We start from the raw sequence: 13,448 nt of genomic DNA on the forward strand, positions 1-13,448 counted from the left end.
TCCCAAGACAAGACGATGCTCACCCGACTGGCCAATAGGAACATGGCCCCGCCCATGACACAATTTTCACAGTGAAATCAAAAACCTGACAGAAGAGCAAGAAATTGCATCGAGAGCAAAGAAAAGCGTTTTGAGAGAAACACTTTTTTTTTGAGATAATGTTTTCACACTGATAGCAAAAAATATATATTTGAGAGGTTTTTTTAGTAGTATTTTGAGAGAGAGTTTTTCTCTCAGAAAAAAAAATTCAAATGTATATTTTTTTATTTTCTATGAGAAAATACTTTCTCTCAAAACTTTTTTTTTGTCTCAAATATTATTATTTTTTGCTATTGGTATGAACTTTTTCTCTCAAATATTCTTTTTTCTCTCATGAAATGCTTTTTTTTGCTATCAGTGTGATAACCTTTTCTCTCAAACTCTTTTTTCTCTCGCATGTAATGTGACACAATTCTATCTCCAAAGTTATGCAGCACGTTTGAGCTTCAGCAAGAACCAATGAGGTTCATTCTCGTGTTATGCAGCACGATTGAGCTTCAGCAAGAACCAATGAGGTTCATGAGCTTTTATCCAAAGCGACTTACAAATTAGGACTAAATTAAGCGAGTCATCATGAAGAGGCAAAAACAACGCAAGAAGTTCTCAAAATACGAAGTTCAGGCATTATTCAGAGTAGCATAAGCCCGATAAGTGAGGTTTTAAAGGGAAAGGGAAGGTTTTTTTGTTTGTTTGTTTTTTTTTATTTTTTTTTTTATGAGGTTAAGTGCTCACGGAAGAGATGGGTTTTCAGCTGTCTTTTGAATGTTGTCAGGGATTCTGCATTCCGGATGAGGGTGGGGAGAGTGTTCCACCAGCATGGAGCTGTGAATGAGAATGTTCTGGAAAGTGATTTTGTGGCTTTCTGTGATGGAACCACGAGACGTCGCTTGTTGATTGATCGTAGGCGTCTGGTGGGGATGTAGGCTCGTAGGAGTGAGTGAAGGTAGGAGGGAGCTGAGCCTGTGGTAGATCTGTAAGCAAGCGTCAATGCCTTGAACTTGATGCGAGCAGCGAGAGGTAGCCAGTGCAGAGAGATGAACAGAGGAGTGACGTGGGCCCTCTTGGGCTCGTTGAAGTCAAGACGAGCTGCAGCATTCTGGATCATCTGAAGAGGTTTGGTTGCACATGATGGAAGTCCGGCCAGAAGAGCATTGCAGTAGTCAAGCCTAGAAATGACCAGGGCCTGGACGAGAAGTTGTGTTGCATGCTCAGTAAGGAAAGGCCTGATCTTCCTGATTTTGTGCAGTGCAAACCTGCATGATCGAGCTGTCTTTGAAATGTGATCTGTGAAGGTCAGCTGGTCATCAAACGTTACTCCAATATTTCTGATCGACCTTGATGGGGGGATTGATGATGATTCTAGCTGGATGGTGAAGTCGTGTTGTATAGACGGATTGGCAGGGAGGACGAGAAGCTCAGTCTTTGCCAGGTTGAGCTGCAGGTGATGTTCCTTCATCCATGTGGAGATGTCCGCCAGACAGCTTGAGATCCGTGCAGCTACTGTGGGATCATCTGGTTGAAATGAGAGGAAGAGCTGTGTGTCATCAGCATAGCAGTGGTAGGAGAAACCGTGTGCCTGTATGTGTCCCAGTGATGTAGTGTAGATGGAGAAGAGGAGGGGACCAAGAACTGAACCCTGGGGAACCCCTGTGGTCAGTTGATGTGCTCTGGATACCTGCTAAATACATGCTAAAACAACATCTCTTAAACTCTAATGGAGAGCTTTCTTAACTGGTTTATTGTCTATGTGTCTTTTTTATGTGATATGTTTATTTATTCTATTGTTCTGTGTTTTTACTTTGTTACTTTGAAGCACTTTGGGCAACGCGAGTTGTATTAAACTGTGCTATATAAATTAATAAAGAAAGAAAGAAAGAAAGAAAGAAAGACTACGAAAGGGAACTGAGTATTCTAAAAAACCACTTGCGTGCTCTTGCCGTGTGTCCTCTATGCTGACCGCTGGTCCTCAGCTCGTGTTGACACATACAACTGCGTGTTACGCAGCACGTTTGAGCTTCAGCAAGAACCAATGAGGTTCATTCTCGTGTTACGCAGCACGTTTGAGCTTCAGCAAGAACCAATGAGGTTCATTCTCGTGTTACGCAGCACGTTTGAGCTTCAGCAAGAACCAATGAGACTTATTCTCGTGTTACGCAGCACGTTTGAGCTTCAGCAAGAACCAATGAGGTTCATTCTCGTGTTACGCAGCACGTTTGAGCTTCAGCAAGAACCAATGAGACTCATTCTCGTGTTACGCAGCACGTTTGAGCTTCAGCAAGAACCAATGAGGTTCATTCTCGTGTTATGCAGCACGTTTGAGCTTCAGCAAGAACCAATGAGACTCATTCTCGTGTTACGCAGCACGTTTGAGCTTCAGCAAGAACCAATGAGGTTCATTATCTGGTGTTACGCAGCACGTTTGAGCTTCAGCAAGAACCAATGAGGTTCATTCTCGTGTTACGCAGCACGTTTGAGCTTCAGCAAGAACCAATGAGGTTCATTCTCGTGTTACGCAGAGCGTCAAGCAGAATCGTTGAGCTTCTGTTTATGTTCGCTGATCAGTGTTTATATGTGAGTAAAAGTCTAAATTAAATATGTTTATCATATAAAGTGATCAAGTGTCTTCAGAAAATTTTGACTAAACCACTCAATTTATTTGGATTAGTTTTACGATATCTTTATGAACTTTTTGTCAAAGTGGTAGTTGCGTAGTGGTAGTCTTTGTCCATATCGCACAGCGCGAGCATGGGGTAGTGTCTGACAGTTGCAGTTTGTACTTGGGTGTAAATTTCAGAAATGAAAAAATAAACTTGACTGTTTTTGGGCAATTCAAATAGGGACGTTATCTTATTGATATTGATGGTTATCCAATGAGATTAATGGTAAATAGGAGGCAAAGCTGTTTTAAAATGTTATTAGTTACTCTATTTTGTAATTGTCAATTCCAGTGCCACCTTGTAAAGTTACTGTCAGTGTTACTGGACATTTTTCTTTCCTTATTTAACATTGTTGCCTCCCATTGTTGTATGTTGGTGTGGGTGGTGTGGCGCAATGGATAAGACACATGCCTTTGGTGTGAGAGACCCGGGTTCAAATCCACTGTGAGACAATGTGTCCCTGAGCAAGACACTTAACCCCTAGTTGATCCAGAGGCGTGCGACCTTTGACATACATATATATATATATATATATATATATATATATATATATATAGCAATTGTAAGTCGCTTTGGATAAAAGCGTCAGCTAAATGAATAAATGTAAATGTTAATCTGTTGCTACAAAGTGGAGTTCTGAGGGTCAGACCACCATTTTTTATCTAAACGTCTTACTGGTGTGTCAGCGTTTTTCTATTAAACCACATAGCTTATCATTAATTAAGATACAGTATGCTGTTTGAACATGGATTTTATCTATTTATTTTATCGATATTATTTTACATACACAGATGTTTCATGGAACGTTAGGTCATGAATATTTGCCTCAAAAGTCATGGAAATTTATTGGTAGAAATGTGTACGAACCCTGGATTATCCATTTGAGTCGCAGTGCATGATGGGAACTGAGCCCCACCTATACCGTGTTGAATGCAATCAAATAGAATGAGTGATCTCGCTCAGTATTTCTCATTGAGTGCACTGAACTAGAGATGCGCGGATGGGCTATTATTTCATCCGCAACCGCATCACAAAACTCATCATCCGTCCGCCATCCAGCCGCACCAACGTTTTTGACCGATTTTCAAAACCGCACCCGCCCGCCATCCGCTGATTGCTGTATACGTAATATTTTTCATTTGATTGGTTCAACCGCCCGCCCGCCACCCGCCCGAATTGAATTAAAATATTATTTTTCGTCACGTCATCCGCCCGATCCGCGGTTTATCCGCGGAGTCCGCGGCTGTAACTGCCAACCGCGCATCTCTACACTGAACCTTGAGTTCCAGCAGCTTTTCCAGAAACTCCGTTCATCAGATGTGCCAGATTCATGAACTCTGTTCTAAAACTCATTGAGATTCATTCATTTCAATTTAATTGAAGTATAATAGTTTCCTCTGCTCTGTACATTTAATTACTTTCAACTTTAGGGTTTACAGTGTTAAAGATTTAAGCTGAATATTATATGGCAGGGGTCGGCAAGTAACTTTGGCCGCGAGCCAATATTTTTTTTAGCCAGTAGATGGCGGGCCTATGAGTAGGCCTATGGATACAAATTAAATACTCTTATATAGGCCTATAATCGCAGAATATAATGGGTCCGTCACCGTCCGTGGATCATTCGTTCAATCGTTTTTTCAAATTAAAACCAAAAATAAAAAGATGAAAAACGACTTGTTTTTCCATTATTTATTTCCTGAACTAAAATGAAAAAACGAATAACGACGGGTTTTCTGATTTTCTGGTTATGCTCAGATCAAAAATAGAAAAAATTAATTACTGGATTAGACAAATTTTAATTTTGATTTTTAATTTTTAATTTTTAATTTAACACCTTAGGCATATATCAAGGAAATCATTTTAAACAGATCAAGTACTATTGTGGTAACAGATTACAGCCATTTTAATAAAGGTGTGAATAGCAATCATGCCTCATTCGCTTACTTTAGTCCGACTTTTGAACTTTATTCCTTTTTATTTTTTTTATTTTTTTTTCGGGACACACACATACACACAGGTAAGGTTTAAGGAGGTCTGCGCGGGACTGTTTTTTTTTCATCCCGCTCCCACAAGGTTCTATTCAGCAACCGCTCGGTGTTCACCCGCTTTATTTCCCAACCTGACGGATCCGCAAAATTTAGATCTCGTTTCCATAATCTCACATTCAAATGTCTCTAACGGAAAGGAGATTAAGTAGCCTATAATAATTATAAATGCTATACAAAAATTGTGTTCGTGTCAATATAAATATTAGTCTATTTTAACATTGTACTGTCAGCAGAGAAAAAATATGCCACAGAAAAAATTTATGAAATATAAATAACATAAATTAAATAGGACAAAGCCTATCACTCAAATTTCTAAGCAACATAAATGAAAATCATATTGCCCTACTGACAAATGAAGTAGGCTATTTTCTGCCAAACTATTTCAAACATCCTTGCAAAAAAATAATGTTGTTGACTGACAATGGTTTCAGTACCAAACAGCTCCTCAGAGCTAGGTGTACAGGTGGTCAGAATTAAGTGCAGATACGCTGTCAAAAGATGTCGGGAGTGGGCAATTGTCAGTCAGACCACCCGCTCCGTCCAAAGTACACCAGAGTTCTGACCGCTACCGTCTTTTCACGCGCGAATGGACACAAAGTGGTCAAGCGTAGACGCGGCATGCGCGAATTTTACACGCTATTCGCGTCCGGTGTGAACGCACAGTTATAGGCTACTTTAAAATGTAATCCCGCGCCGCATGATTCCCTATGGCGTTTCACACAGTATGCGGCGGTCAAATCGCCGCGAGACTACGGCTTTTCTCAAGTAGTGGAAGAGTTTTGTGCAGCATTTAGGACTTCCAAAATAATCCGGCGGGCCAGAAGATATTGCTGGCAGGCCAGTTTTGGCCCGCGGGCCGCCAGTTGTCGTTCCCTGTTATATGGTATACACAGAGCCGGACAGTAACGGAGTACATTTACTTGAGTACAGTACTTAAGTACAATTTTGAGGGATCTGTACTTTACTCGAGTATCATTTTTGGGGAGTACTCATGACTTTACTCAAGTACATTTGAGAGGCAAATATTGTACTCTTTACTCCACTACATTTCTATCCATAACTGTGAGTACCCGTTACTTCTAAAAAGAAAAAGAAAAAAAGAAAATCTCGGAAACCCTCAATTTGTTGTTTCCCTCTCAAACGTGATTGGATTGTGCAGGCACCACTGATTGGGACAGCCTATCAGCAATCACCTTCAGCTTTCCGCCAAAGTCAACTCCATGGTCAGATTTAGATAAGAGACGAAACCATGGATGAAGACGCAGGGAATCCCGGGAATGTGCCAGCCCGTGGCCCCACCTCGCCAGACTATTTCAATTTTCTGAACAAGTTAATGTTAGTTTTCGCTTCAAGTGTTTGCTGTGTTTACCAATGTAAGCACTGTGGCAGTAGTAATGCAATATTTAGAAAATGTACTCTTGTACTCTTGATACTCAAGTACTTTTAAAAACAAGTACTTCAGTACTTTTACTTAAGTAGACATCTGACTGTAGTACTTTTACTTGTACTTGAGTAAAATTTAGCAAGGGGTATCTGTACTTTTACTCAAGTAATGAAGCTGTGTACTCTGTCCGCCTCTGGGTATACAGTTCATATATACATTATTACACAGATATTGTTTAATTGTGACACTAACCTGTTTTGTGTCTTGCAGAAGTCAGTGCAAGGGTTTGTGTTTGCCAAACTATACTTTGAGGCTAAAGAATATGAGCTTGCTAAAAGGTAGGCTAACTCCTTTGCTCTGTCTTCTGTCTAATGCCTGGTTTCTCTGTGAAGTGATGTTTCTCTCTCACACCATTGGGTCATAGGCATGTTTCGGAGTATTTGACTGTTCAGCCGAAGGATGCTAAAGCGCACAAGTTCCTCGGGCAGCTGTTGGAACGGGACGGGGAAACGGACAAAGCTGTGGGATGTTACGAGGTTTGAATTCCCTTCACTTACTCTGACATGTTTTCCTACGGCATAGTCTTTGAATACACACTTCAGCTGTGGAGTTTAACAATAATAGTGCTGGAAAAATATACATACAAATATATCTGAGAGGTTTTCAATGCTGGTTTTCCGGCATGTCGATACACCGGTAACACCTGCGTTTCCTCTCTCACACACACTGCAGTCTGTGAGTGAAGCACGGCTCTGTGTTCATTTACACGCCATCAACTCATGATACAGTGTGTTTTTAGCATCTCAGAGCGGCTTCACAGTGAGTGAATGCTGTGAACTCCATCTGTACGTGAGCTGCCAGTCCAAACCTGCTCTGGGTTCATCAGCTGAAGCTGTTATTACCTTTTAATAACCAAATAATAGTAAGAAAAATAAAATAAAACTTTTAGATATCATATGCGTATGTGATAAACATCGGCTATGCTCATCTTTAGTAACTCTATCTTGAGTAAAACTGCTCTATATAGAAGCGCTTAGCAAACACCTGATCCAGAAGCGATGTGACCTGTTGTACAGAAATGGAAGTTTGTTGATCATAACCCGTGTTGGTTTATCTCGTGGGAATCAGTTTCTCACATTCAGTTATAAAACAGTTAGTCCAGGTGAAGCACATTAAGATTATTCTGCCCTTTGTTTCCAAGGTTGTTGTATTGTTGAACTTCTAATGCACTTTTAAAGTATTAGCATGTAATGCTGATGTTTGTTTCTGAACTCCAGCGTTCAGTGGATCTGAATCCGGCTCAGTCAGACCTGGTTCTGAAGCTGGCGGAGCTGCTGTGTGGGAAACCGGAGCCTGACAACCGGGCCGAGTTATGGGTGGAGAAAGCTGCCAAGCTGCTGCCGGGACATCCCAACATCTTCAACCTGAGGGTCAGTGCACACATCTCATCACATTGCATCCCATCGCATCACATCACATCGCATCACTTCCCATTTAATCACATCACATCACATCACCTGCTCTCTCTCTCTCTCTCTCTCTCTCTCTCTCTCTCTCTCTGTTTGATGCAGGAGAAGCTTCTGAGCACACAAGAACAGCTGTACGAGCTGCTTCAGTCTGAGCTTAAGCTGCGGCCCGACGACTCCTACATCAATGACCGGCTGGTGCGTCTGTACAGCGCAGACGGCCGGCACGAGGAGGCGGTGAAGCACTGTCTGGAGGTGGAGAAGACTGGGCTTCTGAGGGACTGTCTGGAGTGGTACGAGCTTCTTGTCAGCACCCTTCAGGTCAGTGATCGTCTCATTTCCTCTTATGTTAGATGAGCTGACTCTTAACTAGGTTGCTTTTTGGGAGAGTTTACCCAAAACTTGACAATTTGCTCATTTATTCCCCTTCATTCATCAAACACATGAGACTGTACTTCATCTTGTGCTCTACAGTCATTTATGACAGAAAAATATTATGTTTAGTTTATTTATAATTTTTTACTTTTGTGGAATGGTTTGAAACTTGGTAAGGTTTTGGCACTTGCTATGTGAACACAAAAAAGAAATCATGGATGTGATACGAAAAGGCTAAATGGTCTTGAAAAAATCATCACACTTGTGTTCCTCGCGTTCAAAAATGAGTGCATTGGAAACGAATGGGAGACTGATTTCATCTAGTGAAAACATTCACACGCCGCAAATCAAAATCTTGCTGAAAGCTAATTTTTTGATATCAAGCTCAAATTTGTAACGCAACTTATTTATATTTTTGTTCTTTTTTGCAGTTTTAGAGCTACAAGTGTTTTTGAAAATCTATATTTCATATAAAAATTTTAAACGCCTATGTTACGACTGTAACCTCGGTTCCCTGAAGAGGGAACGAGCGTTGCGTCGAGATTGACGCTATGGGAACACAACGCGTGATGACGTCTTGAAGTACATGTAAAATCAGTCCAATGGTGTGACGGAACGTCAGATGCGGGTGACTACCGATGTGTTGTCTGTGTGGACAAGAACATGGTGTCCCCTGAGATCTGTGAGGAAATTCTTTAGAGCAAGAAATACAGCCAACATCTCCAGACGGTTGATGTGCCATTAAAGATGATGGTCCTTCCACAGACCTTGAGTTGAGCAACCCTCTAGGATCGCTCCCCAGCCCGTGAGAGAGGCATCCGTCATTAGCAACTTGCGACGACAAGAAGCTCCCAACATGGGACCTTGGGACAGGAACCACGGTTTCTTCCACATAACCAGGGCACGTAAGCATCGCCACGTGACCTTGATTGTGCGAAAGGGGTTGCCCCTCAGGGAAAACCCTCTGGTCCTGAGCCACCACTGCAGGGGCCTCATGTACAGCAGTCCAAAAGGTATCACGGTGGAAGCTGCTGCCATCAGACCCAACAGTCTCTGAAACTGTTTGACAGTGAGTGACTGGCCTAGCTTTATACTTTTCACAGCCGAAAGGATGGATTCTATACGTGCCGGTGACAGGCATGCCTGCATTGACATTGAGTCCCAAACCACGCCTAGAAAAGTGGTCCTTTGAAGTGGAGAAAGCACACTCTTTTAGGCGTTTAGCCGTAACCCCAACTCTTTCATGTGGGCGAGAATGAGATCTCGATGCCGAACCACCAACTGATGCGACTGAGCTAGAATCAACCAATCATCGATGTAGTTCATAATCCGAATACCCTAAAGGCGCATGGGAGCCAGAGCTGCGTCCACGCATTTGGTGAAAGTGTGGGGTGATAATGCTAGGCCGAATGGAAGAACTCGATATTGGTAAGCTTTGCCCCCGAAAGCGAACCTCAGGAACTTCCTGTGACATGGAAGGATGGAAATATGGAAGTATGCGTCCTTGAGATCTATCGTGACAAACCAGTCCTCGGATCTGATCTGTGGCACGATTTGTCTCAGTGTTAACGTTTTGAACTTTAGTTGCATAACAGACTCATTTAGAACTCGAAGATCCAAAATGGGACGCAACCCCCCCGTCCTTCTTTGGAACTATGAAATACTGGCTGTTGAACCCTGTTTCCCTGTTGGAGGGAGGTACATATTCTATGGCCCCTTTCTCTAATAGAGTCTTCACTTCTTGTTCCATAACCAGAACCTGCTCGGGGTCCACCACGGTGGGTAGGACCGGCAGGGAATGACTGAACAGATTGGTCTGGGACCCTCCTCAGAGGGGGCGGGCATCCCGAAGTCACTACGTTTTCGGGTGGTCCTATGTGCTCGCCGTATACCGCTGCGCCCTGAAGCACATGAGGTGGCAAGGTTGGCAGAACGGTCCCCGAAAAAAGAGGTGTTGACCGCTCTACTTTGGGGGGGACTGCCCACTGGCCTGAGCCCTCGGGCGTCAGGACCTTTTCCCCGCAGCCTTCTTAGCAATAATAACGGTCCTCAGTTCCACTTTACCCTTCGAAGGCTGTGGCTGAGAGCGCCCTCTGTATCCCCAGGACTTCTGTGGGGGAGCACGGGAGGCAACGCTCTGCTTTTGGTGGCACGGTGGGAAGAGCTGGCTTTAGAAGATTGGGGCTGCTCCCGCTCAGCAGCCCCAGGATGAGAGTGACGGGGGAGGAGTTTCTGAAAGGCAGCTGCCTGTTTCGATGCCTCCTGAAACCTCTCGACAACTGAATTAACGCCGTCGCCGAAGAGGCCAGAGGTTGACAGAGGTGCATCCATAAGAAAATATTTGTCTTTTTCACTTATATTGCTGAGATTGAGCCACAAATGCCTCTCAGTGGCCACCAGGGAGGCCATAGACCGGCCGATAGATTTTGCTGTCTCCTTGGTGGCCCTGAGGGATAAATCTGTGGCTCTACGTAGTTCGCAAACTACCTCAGGTCCGATACCCCCGCCCTCATCTAGATCTCCTAATAATTCAGCCTGGTAGGCCTGCAGGCCTGAATAAGGTTTGCCCACCAGCAAAGATGTAGTTCTGACCGGCTTGGTGGGTAGGTGAATCAGGTGAAGGTAGAGATAAGGCTGGGCCCATCTCAAACCCCTCTGATAGATCCATTTGCAAACCCCAAGACCACAATCGCCGCTGTGCCTCGGCAACAGCGGGACCAGAGCCCTGGGGAACGCGAGCCTGAGCGTCCTTGCGAAAGAACGGCAGGCGGGATCGGAGCGTCCGCATGGGAAGCAGATTGCAATGCTCACAGCCAGCACCCTCGAGTGCTGACTGGGCATGCTCCTCACCCAAACAAGCTACACAAAGAACGTGTGTGTCCCTACCCGTTATGTAACATGGGCAGGGGTGCACACATGATCTAAACTGCTGCTTGCTTTCCATAACTTTATATGATATAAAGACAGACAACACCAAATAAGACTGGACAGATTTCACAGAGAGTGCTACTGAAGACACAGAAACTGACGCACAAAGTGTTGTGCTTTTTGCCAAATAAAGAAAAATAAACACGAAGCGAGTTCTGCCTTCTCTCTGTCAGTGAAGTCCATTCTGAAACGCGTGAACAATAACTCAGCGAATACTCAGTCAAACAGACATACAGACACACAGGCATGAAGCTTGAATTCTCTTCTTTTAAATGAAGTAATTTATATAAAAAACAAATATTCTCAGTTCATGTAATCTATAAGAAAAGAGCGAGATGTCAGTCGTTCTCATCTCATCTAATTATTTTTGATGTGACCCCGCCCACGGAGAGCGCGCGCTATTCAAACGCAAATGAATGAGGCAATCCACGCAAACCTGTGAACGCCCCCATATCAGCTCGAGAAAACACAAGTTTATTCAGATCATTACTTGTTTACACAGTCTCGCAGCGCTGTGAGGAATAATAATAATGGAAAATGTACCTCAGAAGTGCGGGTATTTCGAGGAGCAAGGATCCGACTGAGCTGAGGAATACTGTAGTAAGTTTTTTTTCCCTTCTCAAGTGAATCGCGTTTCTGTTTGTGAATGAATGAACGGCAGAGATGCGCGCTGTTTACCACAGCTCGCAAAAAGACCGTTTAAATTTAAATCGCTTTCTGTGTGTGAATGAATGATGATGTTTTAGCAAACTGTATTGCTATACTGAGATGAGTAAAAATCGACTGAAATATGTTGAAATAAAATGTAGGCTATTTGTATAAGCAACGTATTAAACTGCAAATTAACATTTATATGCCCTAATATTTCATAAAAACAACGTTACAGTCAGGCGAAATATGAAAGACAACATTTTGTTGACTAGATTTGGGTACAGTTTTTACTGTAGAATATACTGCCACATCAAATAAGCTTTTGTTTAGCAATTTCTGCTCATATGTTATATATATATATATATATATATATATATATATATATATATATATATAAACACCCGCACTCCTCGAAATACCCGCATATATATTTTATATATATATAAAATACTATTTTTGTCTAAAATAAAGTCATCAACTAAGATGTTAATATAATCATTAATCATTTTTTTACAAAGAAAAAGTACACTTGAAATATTGTTGAAATTGTAATTATTGTTGTAATTGTAACCTTTTTAATAAAATAGCAAAACATATTTACAAGATAGATGTAAGCAAAATCTTAAATGGTCAATATAAGTCTTCTTCTAAATATATCTTTTGTCCTTGCATTGTGGCTCAGTCAGTGTCACACCTGAATGAATGGCTCATTATGCAGAGTCATTATGCAGAGTGGGTGGGACATTGTATTCTCAGGTGTAAACTACTCCCTCTTTACGCCCCCCATATTGGCTTTCCAAGCAAAACCTGTTTTACACAATTTAAATCAATGTATTGTTTTTTGTGAACGATAAAGCAAGACTATTTTCACATAATTTTGAAGCCAGAACTCGAAGCGACAACATCCATTAGTCAAAAGTCTTATTGACACATATTTAGTATGAGTTTTGTGGTCTTATTTCAGCAACTTTCATTTTGATTTTTTCCAATAACCACGCATAAACATTATTCTCTTAAAAATACAAACATCTACATTCATGTTGCTCACATATTATGGTAGCCCTGTTTGTGTTTTATAGAGTGAATTTACGCCTTTGCCATTATCATGTTTATAAATAAATGAAAAAAGCACAAATGTCAGGGCATGTCAAAACATCCCAAGGGCCCCAAAAACACCTTAGACCCCAGAGGGTTAAGTTAGAAATACAATTTTCCGGTCTGTGCTAAAAAAGTGAATAAATGGATTACAACTTTAGCATAAATTTAATTTAGTACCATAAAATCCCCTGAAAATACAAAATATTAAATAAAAAACATCAATCTTTTGACGATGTAATCGTGCAGCTCTAGTGTCAGTACTTGCTCTTCTGGGACAGAGAAGGATGTTTTGCGTTCTGTCTGTTTTGATGTGACCATGAAAGGTTTGAGCAGATCAGGGGAAGTTGGTGATATCGAGAGAGTGATCAGTCTTCTGTGTTTCAGGAGTATCACTGCCGGCTGTGCATGGCGTTGAACAAGCAGGCGTCGCGCAAGTTTTACAAGGAGTTGCTGTTAGCGCTCTGCAGCCGCGTCCGACTGACGCTGAAGGAGAAGAGCTGCGAGGAGAGCGCTGATGCTCTCTGGAGGTACGGCAACACCAGCCTGTCTGGACACTACCACAACACAGCACACATGCGCCAAGATTTCACCAACTCAACGTATTTGCACTAATCATATAATCCCTTTAATGTGTGGAGACAGATCACTGTGGGACTGATCATCTCTTCCTCTATACTATTTACAGCAGCAAATAAACATCAGTGAACATCAGAAGGAACAACTTACTGAAATCAATCATGCCTCATGTAATCAATCAATCAATCAGCGTTTCAACCACGGAAAAGACGTCAATAAAACAGCT

General features: G+C 42.2%; 1 protein-coding gene across 1 annotated transcript in view; it reads left to right on the plus strand.

Moving 5' to 3' along the window:
- The window catches only part of LOC308692400 (E3 SUMO-protein ligase RanBP2-like), a 61,954-nt gene that overhangs the window by 3,507 nt on the left and 44,999 nt on the right, over positions 1-13,448 (plus strand). The window contains exons 2-6 of the mRNA XM_081368369.1: positions 6,399-6,466; positions 6,553-6,664; positions 7,406-7,558; positions 7,700-7,915; positions 13,031-13,173. Coding sequence (XP_081224495.1) covers positions 6,399-6,466; positions 6,553-6,664; positions 7,406-7,558; positions 7,700-7,915; positions 13,031-13,173 — 692 coding nt within the window. The remainder of the gene's footprint in view (positions 1-6,398; positions 6,467-6,552; positions 6,665-7,405; positions 7,559-7,699; positions 7,916-13,030; positions 13,174-13,448) is intronic.

Source organism: Scardinius erythrophthalmus (genome assembly GCF_964197995.2).
Source record: "Scardinius erythrophthalmus genome assembly, chromosome: 6".
In the NCBI taxonomy this organism is placed as follows: Eukaryota; Metazoa; Chordata; class Actinopteri; order Cypriniformes; family Leuciscidae; genus Scardinius; species Scardinius erythrophthalmus.